At 45.1% G+C, this 20,760-nt stretch overlaps 1 protein-coding gene across 2 annotated transcripts in view; it reads right to left on the bottom strand.

The window, feature by feature from the left end:
* Positions 1 to 15,545, bottom strand: part of NXPH1 (neurexophilin 1) — a 293,054-nt gene extending 277,509 nt beyond the window's left edge. The window contains exons 1-2 of one of the 2 annotated variants that reach the window (XM_004767812.2): positions 13,990 to 15,545; positions 12,984 to 13,147 (exon numbers count right to left, since the gene is read on the bottom strand). In XM_004767812.2, coding sequence (XP_004767869.1) covers positions 12,984 to 13,037 — 54 coding nt within the window. In that variant the 5' untranslated portion in view covers positions 13,038 to 13,147; positions 13,990 to 15,545. Of the gene's footprint in view, positions 1 to 12,983; positions 13,624 to 13,989 lie in introns of those variants that run through there. The other variant, XM_045062735.1, reaches the window with a different exon arrangement.
* Between the last annotated feature and the right edge of the window lie 5,215 nt (positions 15,546 to 20,760).

Raw genomic sequence — 20,760 nt, 5'->3', positions numbered from 1 at the left:
AATGGCCCTAGGGTAGAGTCAGTCCTTGCATTTCACCCATCTAAGACCTGTGCTGGGAGCAGAAGACCCTGACCCCAGGCACCTTTCTGTCTAGCGGGTAACAAGACGATTCTCTTTACTAGCTCACCACTCCTTTCACAGCTCTTTACAGCACATTAACTCAGTTAACCCTCAAAAATAACTCTACGGAGTAGAAAGTATTCTTAGACTCATATTACAGACAAGGAAATCAGGGTCTGACAGGTTTAAAGTTTTGCCCAAGGTCACAGAATCAAGAAAACACACTGCCATTCTCTTCCCCTCCTTTTCATTAACAAGTCTTTTTCAGTGTTGCTTCCCTTTAGAACTGAAGTGAGGGACAGAGAGAGGGGTGGGGGGTATCTTGGGATGACTGAAAGGGGGCCTGTTTTCTCCCTCCTGTGGCCAGGTCCTCATTGGAGTCAAGAAGGCCTCCACTTTATCATCAGAACTCCTCTATTTCTACCAAGAATTCATGGTGACACTTGCACAGAGGCCATGACATTACCCACCTAGTAGTAATAGTATAGTATAGTATAGTATAGTATCGTATAGTATAGTATATCTTCATAAGATATCAGCCATCTTTCCGCATATGCATTTGCCTTTAAAGCCTCTCATTTTCTTTACCATTTGGTTGAAGAACAGAAGCAGGCTAACGGGGAGAGGGCGACTGGAGGGAGGCAGTTAGAATCCATCAATCTGAGACAAGTACATATACATCTGGCCACACATTAATCAGAACCATTCTAATTGTAAAGGATTTCAGTCAAGAATGCAAGGCAGGATTAAACACCTTGGGCTAAATCATCCACTTCTCTTGCTTCCACTCTCCAGCACATTTCAGAAAAGAGAGCTGCAGATCCAAAAGTGGCAGTTCAGCTCATCTGTGCTCATGCCAGATCTGCATTAGTTTGATAGTGGCTAGAGATTATGGCTGGCTCTTTGGTGCAGCTGTTCATAACTCTGCCTTATTAAACCTAAAGAAATAAGGCCGAAAATCTAACATGAGGCACTCATCATTCAATTATGTATTTCTTGTGAAAGAGGCAAAAACTCTGCCATGTTCTGCAAAATCTCCACATCAATAGCAATTAAGTTTCACATCAAGACAAGAGAAATACTACACTTAGTATGCATGAATAACTTCCTTTCAAATGCAATGGTTTGCATCTTTCTCTAAATTTAATTCTGTAAAACAATAAATGATGGTGCCCTGGTACAACAAACTATATACAAATAACTGAAAAAGATATTTGAGTAAAGGTATTTTATATTTTCAATTTTAGAGATCATGTCATCAGCTCTATTACCAACACCACAGCTGCTCCAAGAACAAATCACAACTCACCATTCCACAAATAGATTTAGAATCAAACCTGGGATTAATTATAGTATTTTCATTGGAAACTTCTCAAACAGAAAGTATAACGGAATTCGTGTAATCCAAACCATGTTTTAAAGAATTTTCCAATGCGCCCTAGTAGCATCAGTATTGAATATAGACAGTTGGTAAATTAAGGCACTGTTTCTTACTTAAAGGAGATGTTAACAATAATACAAGGGTCATTTTCACAAAGAGGACCAAAAAAAAAAAAAAAAAAAAAAAAGTCTCACTATTCTAGGTCATCTTTGAATGAAATAGGGGGAAAAGGTAAGGTTTTCAAAAAGTAACTATGGTTTTTGGCCATGATAATTCTCGATCTGATCAGAAAAAAAAAATTTTTTATTCTTTAAATAAAAATACACAATTTAAAAAAAAAAAAGAAAGAAAATAGAAGAAAAAATTCATAGTGAGGCTTATGGCATGTCTTTAAGATCCACAAACCAAGTGACAGAATAAAGAAAAATGTAGTCTTTAATACATATCTAAAGGAAGAAAAGAATGAGAACCTCCAATTTTCTCAACTTTGCCCACATTTTTGGGAAGTAGCTGAAAAGATTTATTTTAACAATTTCATATATTCAAAAATTCTAGTTTTTAAGAAGTTTGAGGCTAACGTAAAGCCTCCACTTATTTTCTTCTTCCAAAATGCATCTTAAATATACACAACTCTAATAAAACAGTCAATATGTTGTTGATCATTTTAAACAAAATAATAACATGATATTGGGGGGTGTTTTGCTTTTTTTTCTTCCCACTGACCCATGGAGCTCCTTGTAATCTGGCAAATTAATAAATGCGTCTTTCCTAAAATTTTGCTTGTGATTTTAGTGTTGCCTTGGAGTCTCACCATAAGTTTCAAAACTGGTCAAGTACATAAAAGAAGGGATAGCCTTATGATTAGCACATCAGTGCACAAAGAGGGACAATAAATATCCATCACATTGTCAAACTCACTGAAAACAATCAAATATTTCACCAAACCATTTACAACTATTGATTGCACACAAAACCCGACTTTATATTCTTCCTATTTTAAATAGATGTGGTATTTTACAAGGGCTTCACAAGTAAGAGATTGCGAATGTAAAGCAGTCCATTAATTTTATATAAGCTGTTTTATATACCTGTGGGCCTCTAATAACATTCAGCTACAAGGTTACAAGAAGAATCGTTTTCTAAAGTTTGGGTGGAGAGGTTGCCATATATATACATAACTAAAATTCTAGCTGTCCTGACAGTAGCTTGTCTGTACCAGAACTGCTTTCATTCTGTGGCTGAAAATACTGACATAAACAGGACAAGAGTATAGTGTCAGTTACCAGATTCCTATCAAGGAAATGTCACTGTCAAACTCAAGTTGAAATTTCAAGGCCAGCAACTTAGAAAACAAAATTTCCCCACTATAATTCCCCACGGAATCCTTCAAAGAGAGATGTACAGATGTGTAGCTAATCTTGCCCTGCTGTGTGTGTGTGTGTGTGTGTGTGTGTGTGTGTGTTTAACTTGGAAAGGAGAAAGACTTCTAAGTCAGAAAATTTTATCCAAGCCTTTCTATGATAATTTTTCTTGGTAATAACCTATCTTGGAGAAGAAAATCTGTGTCTCCTTCTTTCTAGACTGTGATTTCAATTTTATTAAAATTTGTCTGGATCTGCAGTAGGATGTCTTTGTGTAGGCTCTGGAAGGCCATGTTACACAAGGTATAAACGTTGTGTCTTGTGATGGGTTAGGGACAGGGAGAGGCAGAAAAATATAAGGCCTTGAAGGTGTTTCCAGCTAGCTCTTTCTGCTCAGCTTCCTGCATTATACTGCAATTTTGCCATGCTAAGCCCACTGTACATTTTCAGTGAGCGGTTAGCCTGGCCTTTTGTTCCACTAAGGTAGTACAAGCTAATAAATGTCTTTCTACTTTATTGGAATCTCTCCTTAAAAAGGCATGACTGTGGGGTCTGGTCTTATAGAGATAGTCTATAAGTAAAGTAAATTAGTCTATAAGAAAAGTAAATTAAAAGGACATGCCTGCTAATATCAAAGCAGGCTTATTACTTCAATATAAGCACTTCCTTAATTTTCCTTCCACAGCATGCTACGTAAATATAAATAAAAAGGCTCTCCGCTGGATGCATGTTACATATATCTCACAGAGTTTAATTATAAAGCCTCTAAAAATGAAGATGGTGGGAGGAAATGATGTCAGTAGATCATACAGTCTCGGTATTGAGTTAGCTGGCTGTCTCTGACAGCATGCAAACAAAGACACTCAGGTAATCACAATATACCATGAAACGCTGGGCTCTGAGGAGAAGAAAATCCAAGTGAATGTGAAGGGTATTATTTCTACTTTAGTGCTTTAAGTCCATAATTTTAATTTTTGTTTTCATTGATGTTATTATAGATGTTACTATAATTGCGATAATTTTAATGCAATTAAGGAGGTGGAGTTAGCTTTTTTAAGTGCCACACCATATCTTCTCTGCTAGACTGATCTGTTATAAAGAAGGGCTCAATGAAAGCCAAGAACTCAAAAATACATAACCACTAACAATACATGCACACACACACACCACCTTGCTGACCTTATGAGCAGTGGCATTGCAGGAAACAGTGAAGGCACCCGCACAAGAATACAACCTCCAACCCAGCAGCTGCCCACCAGAGCCGGCAGGCAACTTCTAAGAGTGAGACTGTGCCCGGGAGTGCAAGCTGCACAAATTGGGGAGAAATAGGAAAATGCTGTGTAATTCACTAGGCAGGACCCTGGACACAGCAGTGACTTTAGAGGATTAAGATGGGACCCAATCCCAGTCTTTAAAAACTGCAATGGGCTGGCCCTCCAGCAAAAGGCCAGCTTCTTGCTGGAAAGAGGAAGAATGGTCTCAGCCAGGCCTTCTAGAAGATCCTGAAGTCTAGAAGACTTCAGAAGCCTGGAAGAGGCCAGGCTCCTGAACCGTCCCTTCCATTCCTATTCAATTCCCAGCCTCTCTTCACCTCCAGATTGGTTCTCTTCTTGAAGGTTTGCCTTTCTCCAAACTGGCTTCGCACACAGAATGATGGAGCACTGCCTGCCAGACCTCTGTTTCTTTAATACAGCATGGATTTGCAGAAGCAGGTATCCTGAAAGGACTACCTCTTACACTGAGGGGAGAGAAACCGACAGAACTTCCCAGCCAACCTTCGCCTTTGACACAGAGAACCCCTAGCGCCAACTCTGGGTACTCCTCGGCTTATTTCTGGACCAAATCAACCGTGTGACCACCGCCGAGGAAGAACTGCCCATACTTTAAATGCCCACAGTGTTGGCGCTAGGGGGTTCAGAAAGGCCAGAGGAGAGTGTGCAACAGCAGCCGGAGAAGGAGGTTGAAGACAGGAAACAAGAGGCGGGACAGTGATAGTGAATGAGTGTTTGCGGTTTGTTCGCGGGTTTAGGGGCTTTTTGTCTGTTTGTCTGGTTAAGTAAATAAGGAGAAACTTCCCCCTACCCCATCTTGGTTCTAATGATGATAGATTCCACGCTGCATCAGGCCCCACGCTGCGGAGCCTAACCACACGGAAAATAATGAGACTGCATCCCAATTCGTCTGCATTAAAGTTGAGCCAAGCACTTTCGATAGGAAATATATCGATTCTTTTGCCCGAGCCTTGGTTTGTCCTGCTCCCCGTGAATAATTACTGCTCCTTTAGAAATTCATAATAATTACGACTTCCCACCCTCCACCCGCGTCGCTCTTTAAGGGCGCCTGAACATAGAGGGTGTCTCCAGGGCTCCCGTCGTGTTCCCTGCTCCCCACTCGGTTTTACTCTGACGCCAAAGTTGATCCCCTCTCCGTGCCTCACTTTCCTTGTGTGTCAAACGGGGCATTTACATTGTTAAAGACACTTGCAGCTCTACCTCTCTGGATTCTTGGGGGGAGGGGGCAGAGTTAACGAACTGTGCGAAGGAATGCGGACAGGCGAGGAGAAAGTGGGGGGAGCAAGAATTCAGCTCCCCTCAGCCTAAACTCTGCAGTAATCACGTGACGCCGCAGCCACGGAGGTTGGGGGGAAGTGGTGCAAACGAGCCGATCTGGCCGGAGGAAACTCTGCGGACCTAGAGATCTGAGCTCAGTGCTCCCGAAAGACCGGGAGAGGGAGGCGGGTCGTCAGAGTCGCGTCTGGGCTGTAGAGAAGTGTCTGCGGAAAGCGCCAACTCTACTTCAGTAGGGACAGAGCCCGCGCCGCCGGGACAGAGGAGGGCTGGAGCGCAGACTGCCGGCGGGCGAGGGGAGCCGGTGGCTCTGTCCGTGGTTCTGAAGACCTGCTGGCGCGCCGGGCTTCCTCAGCCGCCGACCAACGACCCATTCAATCTCGGTGCCCCCGACCTCCCTCCGGGGAACTGCCGCACTCCTGCCTGCTGCCCCAGAAGCACAGAAGCTCGGCGGCGTCGACGAAAAGTTCCCCAGAAGCTACGCTTTGGTGTGAAAGCTTAGGGTCTAGACGCGAAAGAGCTGTGCCTCTGTTTTCTTAAACCAGTTGGGATTGCTCGAGGTCACCCGAGGCTAAAAGCAGACAATAGAGCGCGCAGCTGTGGCGGCAGCGACTCCGGCTGGCAAACTTCCCGGGGCCCAAACACTCTGCGGCTTTGGTGAGTCGACAGGGTTTCCGAGTCTAGGGTATGAAACCTACGTCGAAGGAAATTTCTTGCCTCTAGACGTCCAGAAGACGACTTGAAATGGCCTTTAAAATCAATGAATGAGGAGGATTCTGAGACCTCTGTGTCAGGAGGACGCCCCCTCCCTCTGGTAGGACGAGGGCGTCCAACCTCCCTTTGCTGCCTTCACCGTCACTAACTCGGATCCCTCCCGTCAGAATCCATTAGGGTTACGAGGGTGATGAGCCAGGCCTGGCCGAAGTCAGGTTCAACAGGAACGCGCAGAGCCCCCACGAGCCAGTTTCTAAGGAAACACTCGGTATTTCTAAGCGGCAATTTGTCTTATTGTGGGAAAAGAAGCACTACACGAAAAGCCTCTCGGCTCTCCATTCTCATGCAGATGAGGTGATGCTCTCCGGCTGTGGCCTGTGTATCCTCCTCCCCAACTTATTTCCGGCTTGAACAAGAAAATACCCATATTAATTTAAAGGAAGTAGGAACGTTAAAAGTCTTCTTGCTACTCGGCGTTGGAAGAGGCAAGCCGAGACACACTTCCTGCTCTTGGGACCCCCACGGTGCTCTCTATCCCAGAGACCCGGCTCTGGGCGCCACCTTGCTTTCCAACACCCAGAGCACCCATCTAAACGGCAAAGGAACTGTCCGTAACGACGGGCACCTGAGGAAAAGGTTTCTCTCGGTCCCACCCCCAACCTCACCCCCGCCAGCCCGCACCTCCATAGTAAACAAAATATACAAGACAAAGCTGTAAGGAGGGTAATTGGGTTTTCAGCCCGCAGCAAAAACGCGGCGCCCTTGGTAGAAGTTAAGCAACAGCCAGAAAACCTCGAGGGCAGATGGCAAACTTGGAAAATGCGCAAACGCGCTCCTAGGCGCGCGGACCGGCACGAAGAAGCCGCCAATATATATTATCTCAATAAAAAGCCGCTCTTGGAAAGCTTGCATAGTAATTGAGATGGGCGCTCATTTCTGATCTGGGTTGGCATTTCCTCATCTCGAGCTGACAGAGCCAACTCAGGAAATTGCTGGTAATATTCATCTGGGGAGCACTTTCATTAAACGTAATTCATTCGACTTTCACAATAAATTGAGTGACATCCTTACAGCGGAACCTTTTTATCCTTGATTAAGTGCTTGCCAAGCTTTGGTTTCCCACTTTATTGTCACATTCCTTCAAGCAGAGTCGTCAACATGCCAATCGACAGCAGAAAAAATGTGTGCGCCTTGTTTACCAAGCTCCGGGAGGGGTTAGTGCTGACATAGAGAAAAAGCTGATCGGAAGCTTGAGTAGCGGATAAATCAAGACCGCAACTTCCTGCAAACACGCCTCCGGACCTAAGCAATAGTGGCGAAGAGATTGCAGGACTAGGCGAGAGAGCGTACCCGCCTTGCCACCCGGCTGCTCCTATAAACAGCTGACCCGACTCGCGCCTCGCCAGACTGACTAGCCTGCCTGCCCCTATTAATTAAAATGGCGAAGACTGTTTAGGTCTTAGAATGAGATTGGAAGCTCCAGAAGGATTTGGTTGCTTCAAGGGAACTTTCCAGGATCGAAACAAAGCTAGGCACCTTACTTAAAAACAAACAACTCAGAAAGAATGTACACTTCCTAACTGGCTACTTGAGAGCATGCAACTTTCAGAGCTTCCATCCGGACAGGGGACTGCAAGAAGAGTGTCATTCCTCATTCCCAAGATACCCTTTTGACTCTTAAAATCAAAGCAGCGACAGCCAAACCCATTCAGGGCTCTTCAGACCCCGGAATTCCAACCGAAGCTGAGGAGCACCTTGATATTTCAGGACTGGGAGTAACCAGGAAGGTGTACCTTTGCCAATTCTTGGTCCTCACTCCCCCATCCCCTATAAAATCAAAGAAGGCCAAGACAGAAAATTGCTTATTTGAAAAAGCAATATCCAAATGCTTTCATCACTCAAATGTCCTTTTGAAAATATTGTCCATGGTGGTTATTACCTGGACAATGCTGTCAATTTCTGTAGTCTGCAGAAAATTTTCTCTCAGATAGAAAAGTAGGACATTGGGCACCTATCTCAAAAAAAATCAACCAATTTCCCTGCCACTAGATATATTTTTCACCCAGACAACACTTACATTAAAGAGGAAATAGCCGTCAACAATTCAAAGCCAAATAGAAATCAACTTCGCACAAAGAGGAGCCAGGAACTTAATGGCTTTCTGAGAAAATACAGCTGAGAAAGTTGGGAGTGATTCTGGTTCTCCCCTTCTAATACTTAAGACAGTTTCTCCCAGAAGCTATCACTAGAAGGCCCCAGACTACCATAATTCTCCTGAAGCGTCCCAGAAGGGCAACCCACCCAAGTGCTTCCCACACACCAGGAGAGCTGCTTTCTTGGTCAACAGAAAATTGAACACTTCAGTAAAATGCAATAATGGAATGGCATAGCAACTTTTCCTTCCACAGAGCCCTAGAATATGTCTTGGGACTGATAAGTTTTCCGGCTGTGCTGCTGGGGCACAGGCTGCTTCAAACCCTAGGTTTTGATCCTGTATCAGGAAAGCTAGTCTTGGGTAGAAAGATCAGGAAATGCAGTGGTGTTGGGGAATTTTAGTACCGCCTCCAAGAACTGGCCTTAACAGAAAACACTGACCAGCCACTGTCAGGTAGTTAATGTACTTCTCTTTTCAGGAAGGAATAAGCTCAAACTGTACTATTTTCAGTGGGCAGTGGCTTAATTTTCAAAAGATGTAAAGTGCCCATACCTAGTCCAAAGGATAGGCACAGACGGTCTCTCTCCTGCTGCTTTTCCCTCTCACCTTTCTCAGTTCTTAACAGCCACCCTCACGCTGAGGCAAATTCACCCAAACAGTCTGGATTCTAGTAGTGCAGAGGTAGTATTCCATGTATATTAATCCCTCTTTAATCTCTATTAAACAACTGGAGTAGTATTCACATTTTAAGGACACCCTAAATTCGAAGGAATAGCTGACTCAAAAATTTTTAAGAACAGGGTTTTTCAATTCTTACCCATATTGTTTTAAAAAGTAACTAGATCATTAACAATTTGAAATCCTAGCAGAACTGGTGGGACCTAAATTGGAGGATGAGGAGCCTCTTCTCATGAAAACAGAACTGTGAATGTGTGACTGATCACAATGACATCATTCAACCCCTGACCAGATTCTCTGGACTCAATTTCTGAGTAACTTTTTTGTTGACATGCCCAGGGAGTACTCATCAGATTCAGTCCTCAACTCTAAAAATGGCCACAGGTGAGCCACCAAGAGGGCACCTTTTCTTTCTGCTCCGAGGTGCTCACCCTGTGTGCCCTGGCCTATCCTTCAGTTTGATCTACCGAAAAGAATGCAATTGAGGACTCCCTTTCTTCAGAACCAGAAATCACATTTTCCTAGTGTATCCAGCGTGTGCTTCAATTTGGTTAAAATGCTGTTGTCCTGTTACCCCCATTCTATCATACTGAAAACATCCTGGAATCAGTGCAGAACTGACAGGAAAATAAAGATTGCAGGGCCTTTTTAAATTTTTTAAACAAGTATTGATACACCATAGGTTCTTCTCCTGACAAATTGAGACTTTTAAATCTATTATACACAAAATTCAATAGACAGAAAATTTCTTTGCCTTTATTTTTTAAAAAATGGTTTCCTTCTTCCCTGCATTTATGGCTGGAGTTAGCACTGTGGTGATTTTTGAGTATGCTAGCTAATATGCTTCAGAAGGTTACTTTGTAGACACATTTCTAATTAACTTCCTAATGCAGTACTAACTAAGCTTCCAGTTTGAAACAGAACAGACTCATCTCTCAATAAACACAAAAACACTCAAAATCTTCAACCTAGAGCAGGCATCCAAAGAAACCTGGGACAAGAAACATTTTGGGAACATTTGCTCAAATACAGGCAGAAGACTGTGACTTAAGAATAGAGCATTGACCTGCTGGATGGAGAATTGTTTTTCACATTAAAAAAAAAAGAAAAGAAAAGAAAAGAAAAATCCCCAATTTGGGAACATTCAAGGAATTTCTCTATAAGCAGAAGCAGGAATATTTTTGTATAAAAAATACCTACACAAATCTTGTTCCCCTGAACACAATGTGGCAATCACTCCTTGGAAAACATAACTGGGATTCCAGAGGCTTAAAGGAAAAGATACACTGTGCTATCAGCTAGGAGGCAATGCATAAATAGAGCACCCTGTCACTTAACTTGTGGTGGGAGCTCATAAAGACATACAATTACTCATTAAACTCCTTCTTGAGTTATGGCAATTCAAGAAGAAAAAATAAATAAAATAATGGTTTTGCCATTCCTGCCTTCTTGGAGTGTAACTTGAGGCAGCTCCTGACCAACTGCACGCATCTATTGCAGTTTCTTGCAAAGATCCAGGATGTTCTAACATACAGTTATAAATAAATAACAAATTCAGTCACAGTATATGGTGTTTAATAAAATAGATGGAGAAAGAAGCTTCAGCCATTTCAGGTCTATCTCATTGCCCTAGAGTTTTAATGAAGGCTCTCCACTTCCTTACCTGCCTAGAACCAACCTGTCCCGACTGCTCGATCACTCTTTTAAGTTTATTTCCATGACAAAAACCAGCTCCCTGCCCTTCTTGGAAAGTATCTTGGAATTCTGAGGGCAAATAACCATAGGATTACAATCCCTGGAAATACTACTCGGGTCACAGCTACCAGCCTTTTGTTTTTGTGGTACCCTGTGGTTTCTAATCCCCGACATACAAAACAACTTTAGATCGGAGAGAAAAGAATGGACTTCTAAATCGCCTTCTCTATTTTATTGTTCACATTTCGTATTGTTTTGAGTGAAACTGGAAATATTGTCTCCTTTCTCCGTATTGCCAAAAGGCATTCAGGTAATGAAGTCTGTAACTAAACGGTAATTGAATCAGCATAATTTGCACACTGAATGGTTTTCAAATGCTCCCAGTTTACAATTAAAGGAGAATTAATGCGCTTGTTGTTGAGAACGCAGCGCATTAGAATAAATCCAGCACTGTTGTTGTAATGAGTGGAAAACGGTTTAACTGCCAACAAACACATTTAAAATTTAACACAACGTATTGATTTCACTTCTGCTTTTGATAGATTATTTTCCAGACTATCGAAATACTTGCTCCAAGCAATAAACTGCACCACAGCCGCGAGCCTTTGCCGGGTGTGAGCACAGTCCAAGGACATAAAAATAGTCTTGAGGTTCAGGCCATGCGTAAAGGTATGCAGAGGAAAGGGGCAGGAGGGTTTCCATGGTCAAGGGAATCGTTAATATCCCTCCTCTGTAGCTTTCATTTTGCGGTCCCTCCCCCTTCTTTCAATAAACAATTTCTGTATTTCCTCTAGCCAAACTTTCTGCCCTTCGTCTTTGGGCTCTCAATGTCAGTGGGTAGACTGGACACGGGGTGGGGGGGGGGGGGGCAAGAATGACTGAAGATGGGAAATGTTAAGGACAATTTTTGCATTCTGTCTGCGTTCCAGCCGGGGAACACACAGACTTCGGTAACAGTCAGAAAGCCTGTTCTTTTGGATTGGCTGCCCTGGCTTTCACCTGTTTACCCCAAGGTGTCCTGTAGGCGAGGACACTGACGCGCAGCGCCCTCTGGCGTCCGCGGCTGCGACAGTCAGGCGATAAAGACGCAAAGACGGGCGTCACTGAGGGTTCTTGGATTGAAGCTGAAACCCGTGAAAGGCACACACCCTCACATACATATTCACACACGCGTATACATACACACTCATTAACATAGAGTTCACACAACTAGCAGCCCCGCAGTCACATGCACCAGGGCAACAGCTGGGAAACGCTCTCAATTGAAGGGTTGGCAACACTTTTGCTCCTGTGCTTGTGGGTTCTGAAGCCCTTGGGACTGAGGGACGGCAACGCCCCCGCCCCCCCTCCCCCCCGTCCCATCCTGTTCTTCCAGCCCCGTTAGAGAGCTCGGGCTGCCTAGCCCAGCGTTCCTCGTCCCTAGGCAAAACACACTGGGCCCTCCGTGCGCGTTTGTGGCTCAGAAATAAGCTATGGGGTGTCAGCGCACTGGACACAACTTCGCCAGCAGGGTGCGAGTGTCCCTGGCCCTCCCTGAAGCCAGACACAAGAAAATTGCTCTCTCCGTCTTGGCTCCACGCGGTGCCCACAGCCCACACCAATTCACCTCCATCCCCTGTTCCAACAGTGTGCAAATTCCAGACCCCCCAAACTGCACTCCAGAAAGACTCAGGCAGTGACTTTGCTTAGTATTTTCCTGACAACAAGGTCTGCTATTCCCTAGTAAGGGGTTCAGCCCTGGAACTGGGGTTGGGTTATTTTGTGGAAAGAAGAGATTGGGAGGAGAGGGAGGAGAGCCGCTGCCTGTTTGCCTGGGCAACCCTCACCTAACTCTTATCTAATCGCTGTGGTGCTCTTCTCTGATAAACTTGTCCTCTGTGAACCCTGCAAGTGAACAAAGTTACCTTCACTTCTTTGTTTCATATCTCCAAACGGGGGGACTAGGTGGATGGATTCACTTTCAAAGTCAGAGACCCAGGCAGATTCGTACTCCTCACTCTCTACCTCCATTTCGTTGAAACTCTGTGGATTAACTAATGAGAGTTCCACGTATATTCAACCCTTTCTTTGGCCATCTCTCCCCATAAAGCATCCCGTCCCACAATCTCCTCGGTTTCTGGATGTCTAGGGCCACCTAGATTCTTTTCAGAATCACGTACAGGAGATGGGGGACTGGAGCAAGAAATGAGGATGGGAAACCCGGAAAATCCCGCAGGGATCCAAAGACCAGCTTGCCAAAGTTGTTCCAACACGGTCGCTAGGAACGCTGCTCTCGCTGCACTGGCGGTCTCACCCTCCTCCCGCGCGCCCCTGGTTGTCTGGCCTCGCGACCAAGGTGGGATTGCGGGGGCGCCGGGTCCGCAGCGACTTACCAAGTAGACGGCGGGCTGCAGGAGGAGAAGCACGTACCAGCACGCAGCCTGCATCCTCCCGCGTCTCAAACTTCCTCGGCGGTGCTTTCGCTGAGTCTTTGTTCCTTCAAAAACATAGATCCACCTGACATCCACTTTACAGAGCAAGGAGCGCTCTCAGCAGCCTAGATACAAATGAAATTAGACATCCCATGACCACGCGGGCAAGGTTAGGCTTGGCGACCACGCGAGGAAAGGGGGTCGTGGAGGGGAGGGGTGGACCAAAAACCGGGGCGGGGGGGGGGCAGGAAAAATTGAAAAGCGAGTAAATCCAGCGCCTGAAACCAGCGAGCGCTCGGTCCGCAGGCAGGCAAGCAGGAGGGTAGGAGGATGAGGGGTTCCTTGCGCCCTGCACTCCTCGCGTGCGAATTCCCGGGTGGTGGAGACAGGAGGTGGTGGGGCACACAGAACCGCGTGCGGACTGGTTCGGAGCCCAAGTGTCTCTGGCAGCGAGATCTGTCCTAGTGTTTGATGGCCGGGCGGCTCGGACTTAAAGGCGGCGGCTGGTTCTTCGCCAGCCCTGGCCGTGCTCACACGTACACACCAGCAGAGAGAAAGAGAGAGCAAAGCGAGCTGGAGAGACTGGGTGAGGGAGGCGCGGGAAGAGGAAGGGGTAGGTAGAGCTGACCGGGATTAGGTGCTGGATATCTTCACACGTTCCGTGGAGTGGGGGTGGGGAAAGGGAATGCAATTTGCATACAGTAAAGCCGGGCTCAGTTTACCCATTCGAGTCTCCTGCACAGAAATACACGCGCCTACATGCACATCTTTGGCACTACTTTTTTTCAAGCCAAGAAGCAGAGTCAGTCGCTAACTTCTAGAGCGGAAGCCTGCCCGGGTCTGTGAGGTCACCCGCCAGGAGCACTCTGTCCCCCAACTAGGGGCCCTCCTGCCAACCCTTTCCCTGCGTCCTACCACCCCGCTCCAAGATATCCTCTCCGGGATTGTAAAGGCGAAGTGTACGTACCGCACAGGACTAGGGGCGAAACCGGCGAGCAGGGACCGCTCTGTACAGGCTCCATGGAGGAGCTACTCGGGCCTGGCGTCTCCGGCACCCCGGACATGCCCTCCCTGGCGCTTCATCTCCATGCTTGGGCGCGGACCGGTCCCGCTGCCTCGTCCAGCCTCGGCGGAGTCGGCGTCCCAGCGCCCGGGTCGCGCTCAGGCTTGGTTCCGTGGGAGCCTAGGCTTGGCACAGTTGGATTCACGGTGCAGGAAACTTAAGAGGCAAGAGAGGGAGGGGGAAGCGGAGGAGAAAAGAGAGGAAGAGAGAAAGGGAGGGAGTAAGAGAGGGAGGGAGAGACGCGAATGCGCTGGACGGACTCGGACCGCCAGCTCTGGCTCTGGGACGAGCAGTCCCGGGCTCCTTGCTTTCCGAGGCTGCCGAAGGAAGGTAGAAATGACTTAAGGGGAGGAGACTGGGCAAGTCCTAGGGACCCAAACTCGAGAGATAAAACAGTGGCTTTTCAGAGAAGAAAAAAAAAAAAAAAACCCACACGGCAAGCGCTAACGGTCTGAGTTTCTGAGGAAGGGGTGGGGTGGCAAGACCTGGAGGTTCCTGGCGCACGGAGCAGCTGCACGCCTACCGCAACATTGGGAAGCCAGGGAGCTACTCCGGAGAGGAGTCTCTGGCCCTGTGCATGGTCCTGCCCGGCCACTGGGGGACGCGCTGGAGCACGCCGGGGTTCCGGACGCCGACGAGGTGGTGCTTTCTCCGTAGGTGCGCCGCTTGCGGCGCCTACCTTCCCGACACGGGCAATTACATTGGCACGTGGCCGATCGATTCCTCAGAGACTAATTAATACCCCGAATAAATAGATCCCGCTCCCAGGCTCTCGGTGGGCCAGGCCCGCAAAGAGAAGTGGCTTCTGCGGTGTCTCTGGTGGCCGCAGAGCCCAGTCCCCCGGGGGCGTGAGGAGGACTGCGACCGCCAGAGGAGTGGTGGGGAGCGTAGTGGGGCGATGCGCAGGGCAGGAATAGGCGCAGAAAGGTGCAGGGGCCCTCCGGCCCGCCTCGAGCGCGGACTCGGGGAGTCGCGGACCTGTGGATGCGGGGCCCGATGCGGGGGCGCTGCGGTCCTCCAGCCATTAAGTGCGCAACAGCCGAGAGGACTGGGCGACCTTGCGCGAACGTTCGAGTCCTCGCCGCGCGCTGGGCCGTGCGAGAGGAGTGGGGTGGAGGGGGAACGCGGATCGAGGCTTTGAACCTTTGCCACCTCCTAGCTTCTGACACCTTCTACCAACCAGCGTCCCCGACTCTCGGCTCTTTGCTCTGACTCTCGCTGTCTTTTCTCCATTTCTCCCTTGCTCTCTCTCTCTCAGCATCTTTCTCATTCTGTCTCCTTTCTTTCTTGTGCTCCGTGCCTGTTCTTCGGCTTTATCTTTCTACTTCTCTTTCAGGAATTCCGACTCTCCATCTCTGTATTTCTCTGTCTCTACATCACCCCGCCATTCTTCTCAAACCTTGTCCTTTTCTTCTCCCCTTCACTCCCTTCAGCACACAACCAGCTTCATCCTTATCTGATGAGATACCGGGACCAGGCCCTTCTAGTGCTGGCCGGGCTGCCAGCACCTCCTCAGGGTGCCCAGACTCAGTCAGCAAGTCTAAGCACGGCTGAAAGCATTCTTCTTGCCCCCACTTCGTTGGTTACTTCTCCAAGCCCGCCCTTCGCCAGAGCTTGACCTGGAATGATGCCCTCTACACAATGAAAACTCCATTAATAATCTGTAAGAACTGGGCTGGAATTTATCTCAGGAGCCCTAGCTTATGGTATCCAAATACCATCTGTGATTTTTAATGAGTCTTAGGGAGTCCTTTCCTCCAGTGTGGCTACTGGACACCTCAGGCTCCACCATTTCTGGCCTGTTGGGGGCCCAGACACAATAGGTCCTGGAGGACTATAGGTTGAGTTCCCTTGGAGAAGCTGCTAACCTTCCAGCCCCCAACACCAACAATCAGCAGAACCACCCTTTTCTGCAACAAAGGCAGAAATAACCCCACTGAGACCTTCCCCTGGAATCAGACCTCCAATTCAGATCCCCACTGGAGGACATACTGCCAGGCACTTTGAGGTCTACACTTTCCCCTCCAGCTAAAAATCACTCTTTAAAGAGCAAACTCTTCTAATCTCAAAAGTTGTACTCTGCAGCTGTGACCTCTTGGAACTCATTGGGGCATATGCAGAGTAAGGCAGTGAAGCATATTTTCTAAGTGGGACTCTGAAAATGCACTTTGGAAAAATGCGCGTTTATATATAGCATAGTTGCAATGTTATCTTGGCTATCTTCATGTACCTGGTTTTTCATGTTCTCAAAAAGTTTAAAGAAGAAAAATAAGCCTTAGGGCACCCATATCTGAGGCTAAAGGGTCCAAGTAGAACAAGGGAAGCTTTGTCTCCACCCTTTAGGATTCAAGAGGCCATCCTCAAATTGATCCCCACTCGTACATGAGCTCCCAGGCCCTTCCAGGCTGGAGTGTGGAGCTGGAGTGAATGTTGCCTGCCTCTCCCCGGATGCCCAGGTACAACGCTTTCAGGGCTGAACTTGGAATATGACCTTTGGGGAAAAAATGAGAAAGAATCAGGCTAGCTTTGGGATATACCAAGTTCTCTTTTCTAAACCTTACTTCCGAAACATTCTGCCTCTAGTGCCATTTAGCCTTAAAAATTACTGCTTATGAAATAGAGAGACGATCAAGGACCTTAAAATCTCTGTCTGAATGGGACTGATTATTTAAGAAAAGCACCACAGGCACCTAGTAATGGGAACTGGTCTGACACTTTGTTCTGTGACAGAGGGTGCCAAAAAGCTTTTTATGGTAATGACCTGAGACCTTCTGCCCAGACATTCCACTCTTACTGATCCTATGAGACACTTGGCCTGAGATAGGGAACAGCAGTGGATTGTCATTTTTTGTACCTTTGCTCGAGTTTTCATTTCCTATAGTACTCAATTAGAAAAGGGCACTAAGCCAGGTAAAACTCATCATTGTTTCTGCTAAACCTCTTCAATTTTAATGACATAATATTGTGGGGTAGGAGGTAATGGGAGACAAGGATGGCTCATCCCCCCTCCTCCTTCCCTATCATTTGCTTTAAAGAGAAGTAAAAACAATAAGGACATGATTTTCAGACATCCTTCTGTTTAAAGTGTTACCCCACTCTAAAATACACTCTTAGCATACATCATCAATCAGCCATCCCAGGATAGGACAAAAGCATATCCTTAAGGAGTACAATATTTGTGGCAATTTTTTTTCAGACATTGCTCTGAAAAGTTTACATTAAGAATTGTTTTGGAGGGGTGCCTGGGTGGCTCAGTGGGTGAAAGCCTCTGCCTTTGGCTCAGGTCATGATCCCAGGGTCCAGGGATCTGAGCCCCGCATCAGGTTCTCTGCTCAGCAGAGAGCCTGCCTCCTCCTCTCTCTCTCTCTCTCTGCCTGCCTCTCTGCCTACTTGTGATCTCTATCTGTCAAATAAATAATACAATCTTTAAAAAAAGAAAAAGAATTGTTTTGGATAGCACTCTCTAAATTTTGTATGTGGTGCAACTTAATACACATGTAAACTCAGCATCAAGTATAACCATGGTAAAAAAAACAATCCTCTGTCCTCTTTTTTCCTAATTCCACCTGATCCAATCTGAAATGAATAGAATAAAGCAATATATATTCTTCTCCAAGAAATATGTCTTTTAAAAGAATTAAAATGAGCTAACAAAAGGAAACAGTGATATTAAACAATTTTCCTGATAATTAAAACCAAGAACAAAATAAAATTAGAATTCATCTGAGATATACTGATAATTAAGTTAACTCTAATTAGCTGTTTGGTTTGGTTTGGTTTGGTTCAATTGCATGACTCTTTTTCTAAGGGGGAAAGAAAGGGCAGAAGTTGAAAGTTTGAATTATCTTGGAGCTGGGGAAAAGAAACAGATTAACTTTGAGTTCTACAAAACTCTGTCCTAAAATGAACCTGTCTTAAAATGTATAAATACCATCATCTTTTACCCAAATCCAAATAAAAACAGAAAACGGTAGTTATGAAGCACCCAGCTGTGGTCTTGCCTAAGCTTCAGGCCAAATTATATCACTTTGTACATAGTAACAGCATTGAACCTATTTTTTCCTAACAGTGACACAAAACTTATAAGGCATGCATTATCCTTCTGCCTTGACCTCAGTATAACCTGATATTTGCATGCTAATGACCTTGGGCAAATGCCTGAGGATTCCCCTGGCCTTAATACCTTCCCCTTTATAATGAAGAAGTAGGATTAGATGATGTGTCAAATGCCTTTATTCTATTTTTGTATGATTAAATAAACGTAAAGTCATCTCTGCCTTTAAAAAAACTTCATAAAAGACAACTGTATACTGTATTATGATTTTCAAAAATATTAACAAAAAAGAATGTATTTTGTTCAGTGCATTGCAAAGATTTTAGGCAAGTGTGTTTGTCGGTTCCAGGCCTTTTTGTGCCTTTCTTCCGTGCCCCACCATCATAACCTCTTTTCCAGGTCAAGGGTTGTCTTTATTGTATTAATTATATCACTTTTTTCAAATAAATTGTTTGCACAGGTTTTTAATGTCACTGATTTATGAGAATGTACACTCAGAATGGCATCCCTATTAGATTTAGGAGTATTTGTTTAAAAGACCCATAGCCATTTCCACTACTTTTGTAAAATTTTTATATGTCACTCAGGACAACTGAGAAATTCCGTGGCCCTTCCACACCTCAAGTTATTTTGCTAGTGGAAGGAAGGAAGGATCATTTGCAAAGTGATTTGGTATTTGAATGTAGTAGAACTTGGTTAATAACTATGAGGCATGTGTGCTAAATTACCTTTACAAGAATGCTTTAATAACAAGATCACTGGACTAGAGAGAAAAAATAGCCATCAAGCTCTGGAATAAAAAAAAAAAAATTTAAAGAGAATCAAAAAGCTTTATGTAGAAGGCATTTTCTTTTTTAGAGGTAATTTATATGCTCAGTCTTTGTATCCATATTTCATTTATTCTGCTAGTTGAGAACAGAGGGTTCTCAAAGGTAGGATAGTTTTAATTATACTCACAAACTTTAAAAAGAGAATGAGCACAATAAGAGAAATTGAAGAAAGTCGGCATTAAAAAGGCAGCTGAATGTAAAAGACGGGAAGATTGGGGTCATCGCCCAAAAACCATGACTAAAATTTTTTAAAAATATCATGACTAAGCAAACCTTTGCATTATGATCTAATTACAAGAATTCTTCATGGTGGTCCCTCCAGGGATTATTAAATGACAGTTCCCTGAAGCAGAATCATTAAAGAGAAAGAACTTGATAACCAATGTTCTGTTAACGAAGTGAAACACAGTCTATGCTTTCAGCCAGAAAGAACACTGGGGCTCTGAACCACATAGAGGTGGAAGAAATTATGAGGACAAAGACTGCAAGCCCCTTGGTTGCCTGAATGCTGAAAACGAGGCTGCAAATGCTTATTTCATCTCCATAATCTAAAGTCTATGGCTACTTTGAAACACATGTCTTTCCAACTTTTATCCTATCTGGCAATACAAAAACAGAACTGAAAACTACAGAATTTATACAGGCAAGGAGCAAATGGCTGCTTCGACCAAAATATCATAATGATAAGAATGTCTTAGATTAGACATCTTTTAAATAAAAACTTCCACAGGAATGAAAGGACCCCCTCAATTTCCCTTTTTAACATCAGATTCATGAAAACAATTACACCAGAATTTTGCCATAATTAATTTCAAGGGTGATGCCATAAGAATCACACAATCATATTTTTCTTCTTCTTCCAGCTCTAATAATAAAATGCTTTGGATAAAACTCAAAGCAAAATGGTGTAACATCAAGTTTTGCATGAAATGGAGGGGTCATTTCTCAAAGGCCCACAGATTTCAACAGGCTCCTAATGGTTACCCATTTAGGGAGTGCTATTGGGCACATGCCAGAAACTGTGCCCTGGGTCTTATTTGCCTCATCCCAGGGTTTGCCTAGTGATTGGGAGCATCAATTTGCAATTTAGTTTTGAAAGGAAACCTCTCACGGTAGATGAGAAGATCTCCTTCCTCACTTGCATTCTCCATCAAAGCTAACTTCAAATCTGAGAGTGGCTGGACCATTCATTGCCACTCCCTCCTGCTTATAACTCTCTATTTCAGCTTCAGTACCCCCATTCCCTCTCCAGATCTTTCAGCTAATCTTCTAACCACTCCTTCTCAGATTAGCCACATGCTCATCTATAGAAATTAAACACTAGTGCTTCTGAGGGCTCCATCAGTAACTCTTTTTACTCTGACCAGGCAATCCTGTCTGTTCCATGGATGAATTTATTACTACTTATACCCAATGGCCAACTAGTTCATAAATCCAGCTCTAATATTTTTCTTGATCCAACTATCCAATTGTCCACTTAAATGTTCTAGATATACTTTGAGTTAATATGTCTAAAACTGAGCGCATTATCACCATCGCATTACACATTACATAGTCTGTTAGTTGGTGTGACACATTATAGAGTTCTCTACTTGTAACACGATTAAGTTCATGCCCTTTGCCAAGTCTGTTAGTTGGTGTGACACATTATAGAGTGTCTACTTGTAACAGGATTAAGTTCATGCCCTTTGCCAAGTGACCTCACGGTGGAATGAGAGAGTTTTCCTCCTCAAATATGCAAAATTTCTTTCTCACTTCCTTTTTTCCTCCTTCCTTCGTTTTGTTCCTTCC

The sequence above is a fragment of the Mustela putorius genome, unplaced genomic scaffold (genome assembly GCF_011764305.1).
Source record: "Mustela putorius furo isolate JIRA1106 unplaced genomic scaffold, ASM1176430v1.1 tig00003845_pilon_pilon_pilon, whole genome shotgun sequence".
In the NCBI taxonomy this organism is placed as follows: Eukaryota; Metazoa; Chordata; class Mammalia; order Carnivora; family Mustelidae; genus Mustela; species Mustela putorius.
The sequence above is the reverse complement of the archived record's forward strand: the minus strand, read 5'-3'. Positions and strand labels throughout refer to the sequence as shown.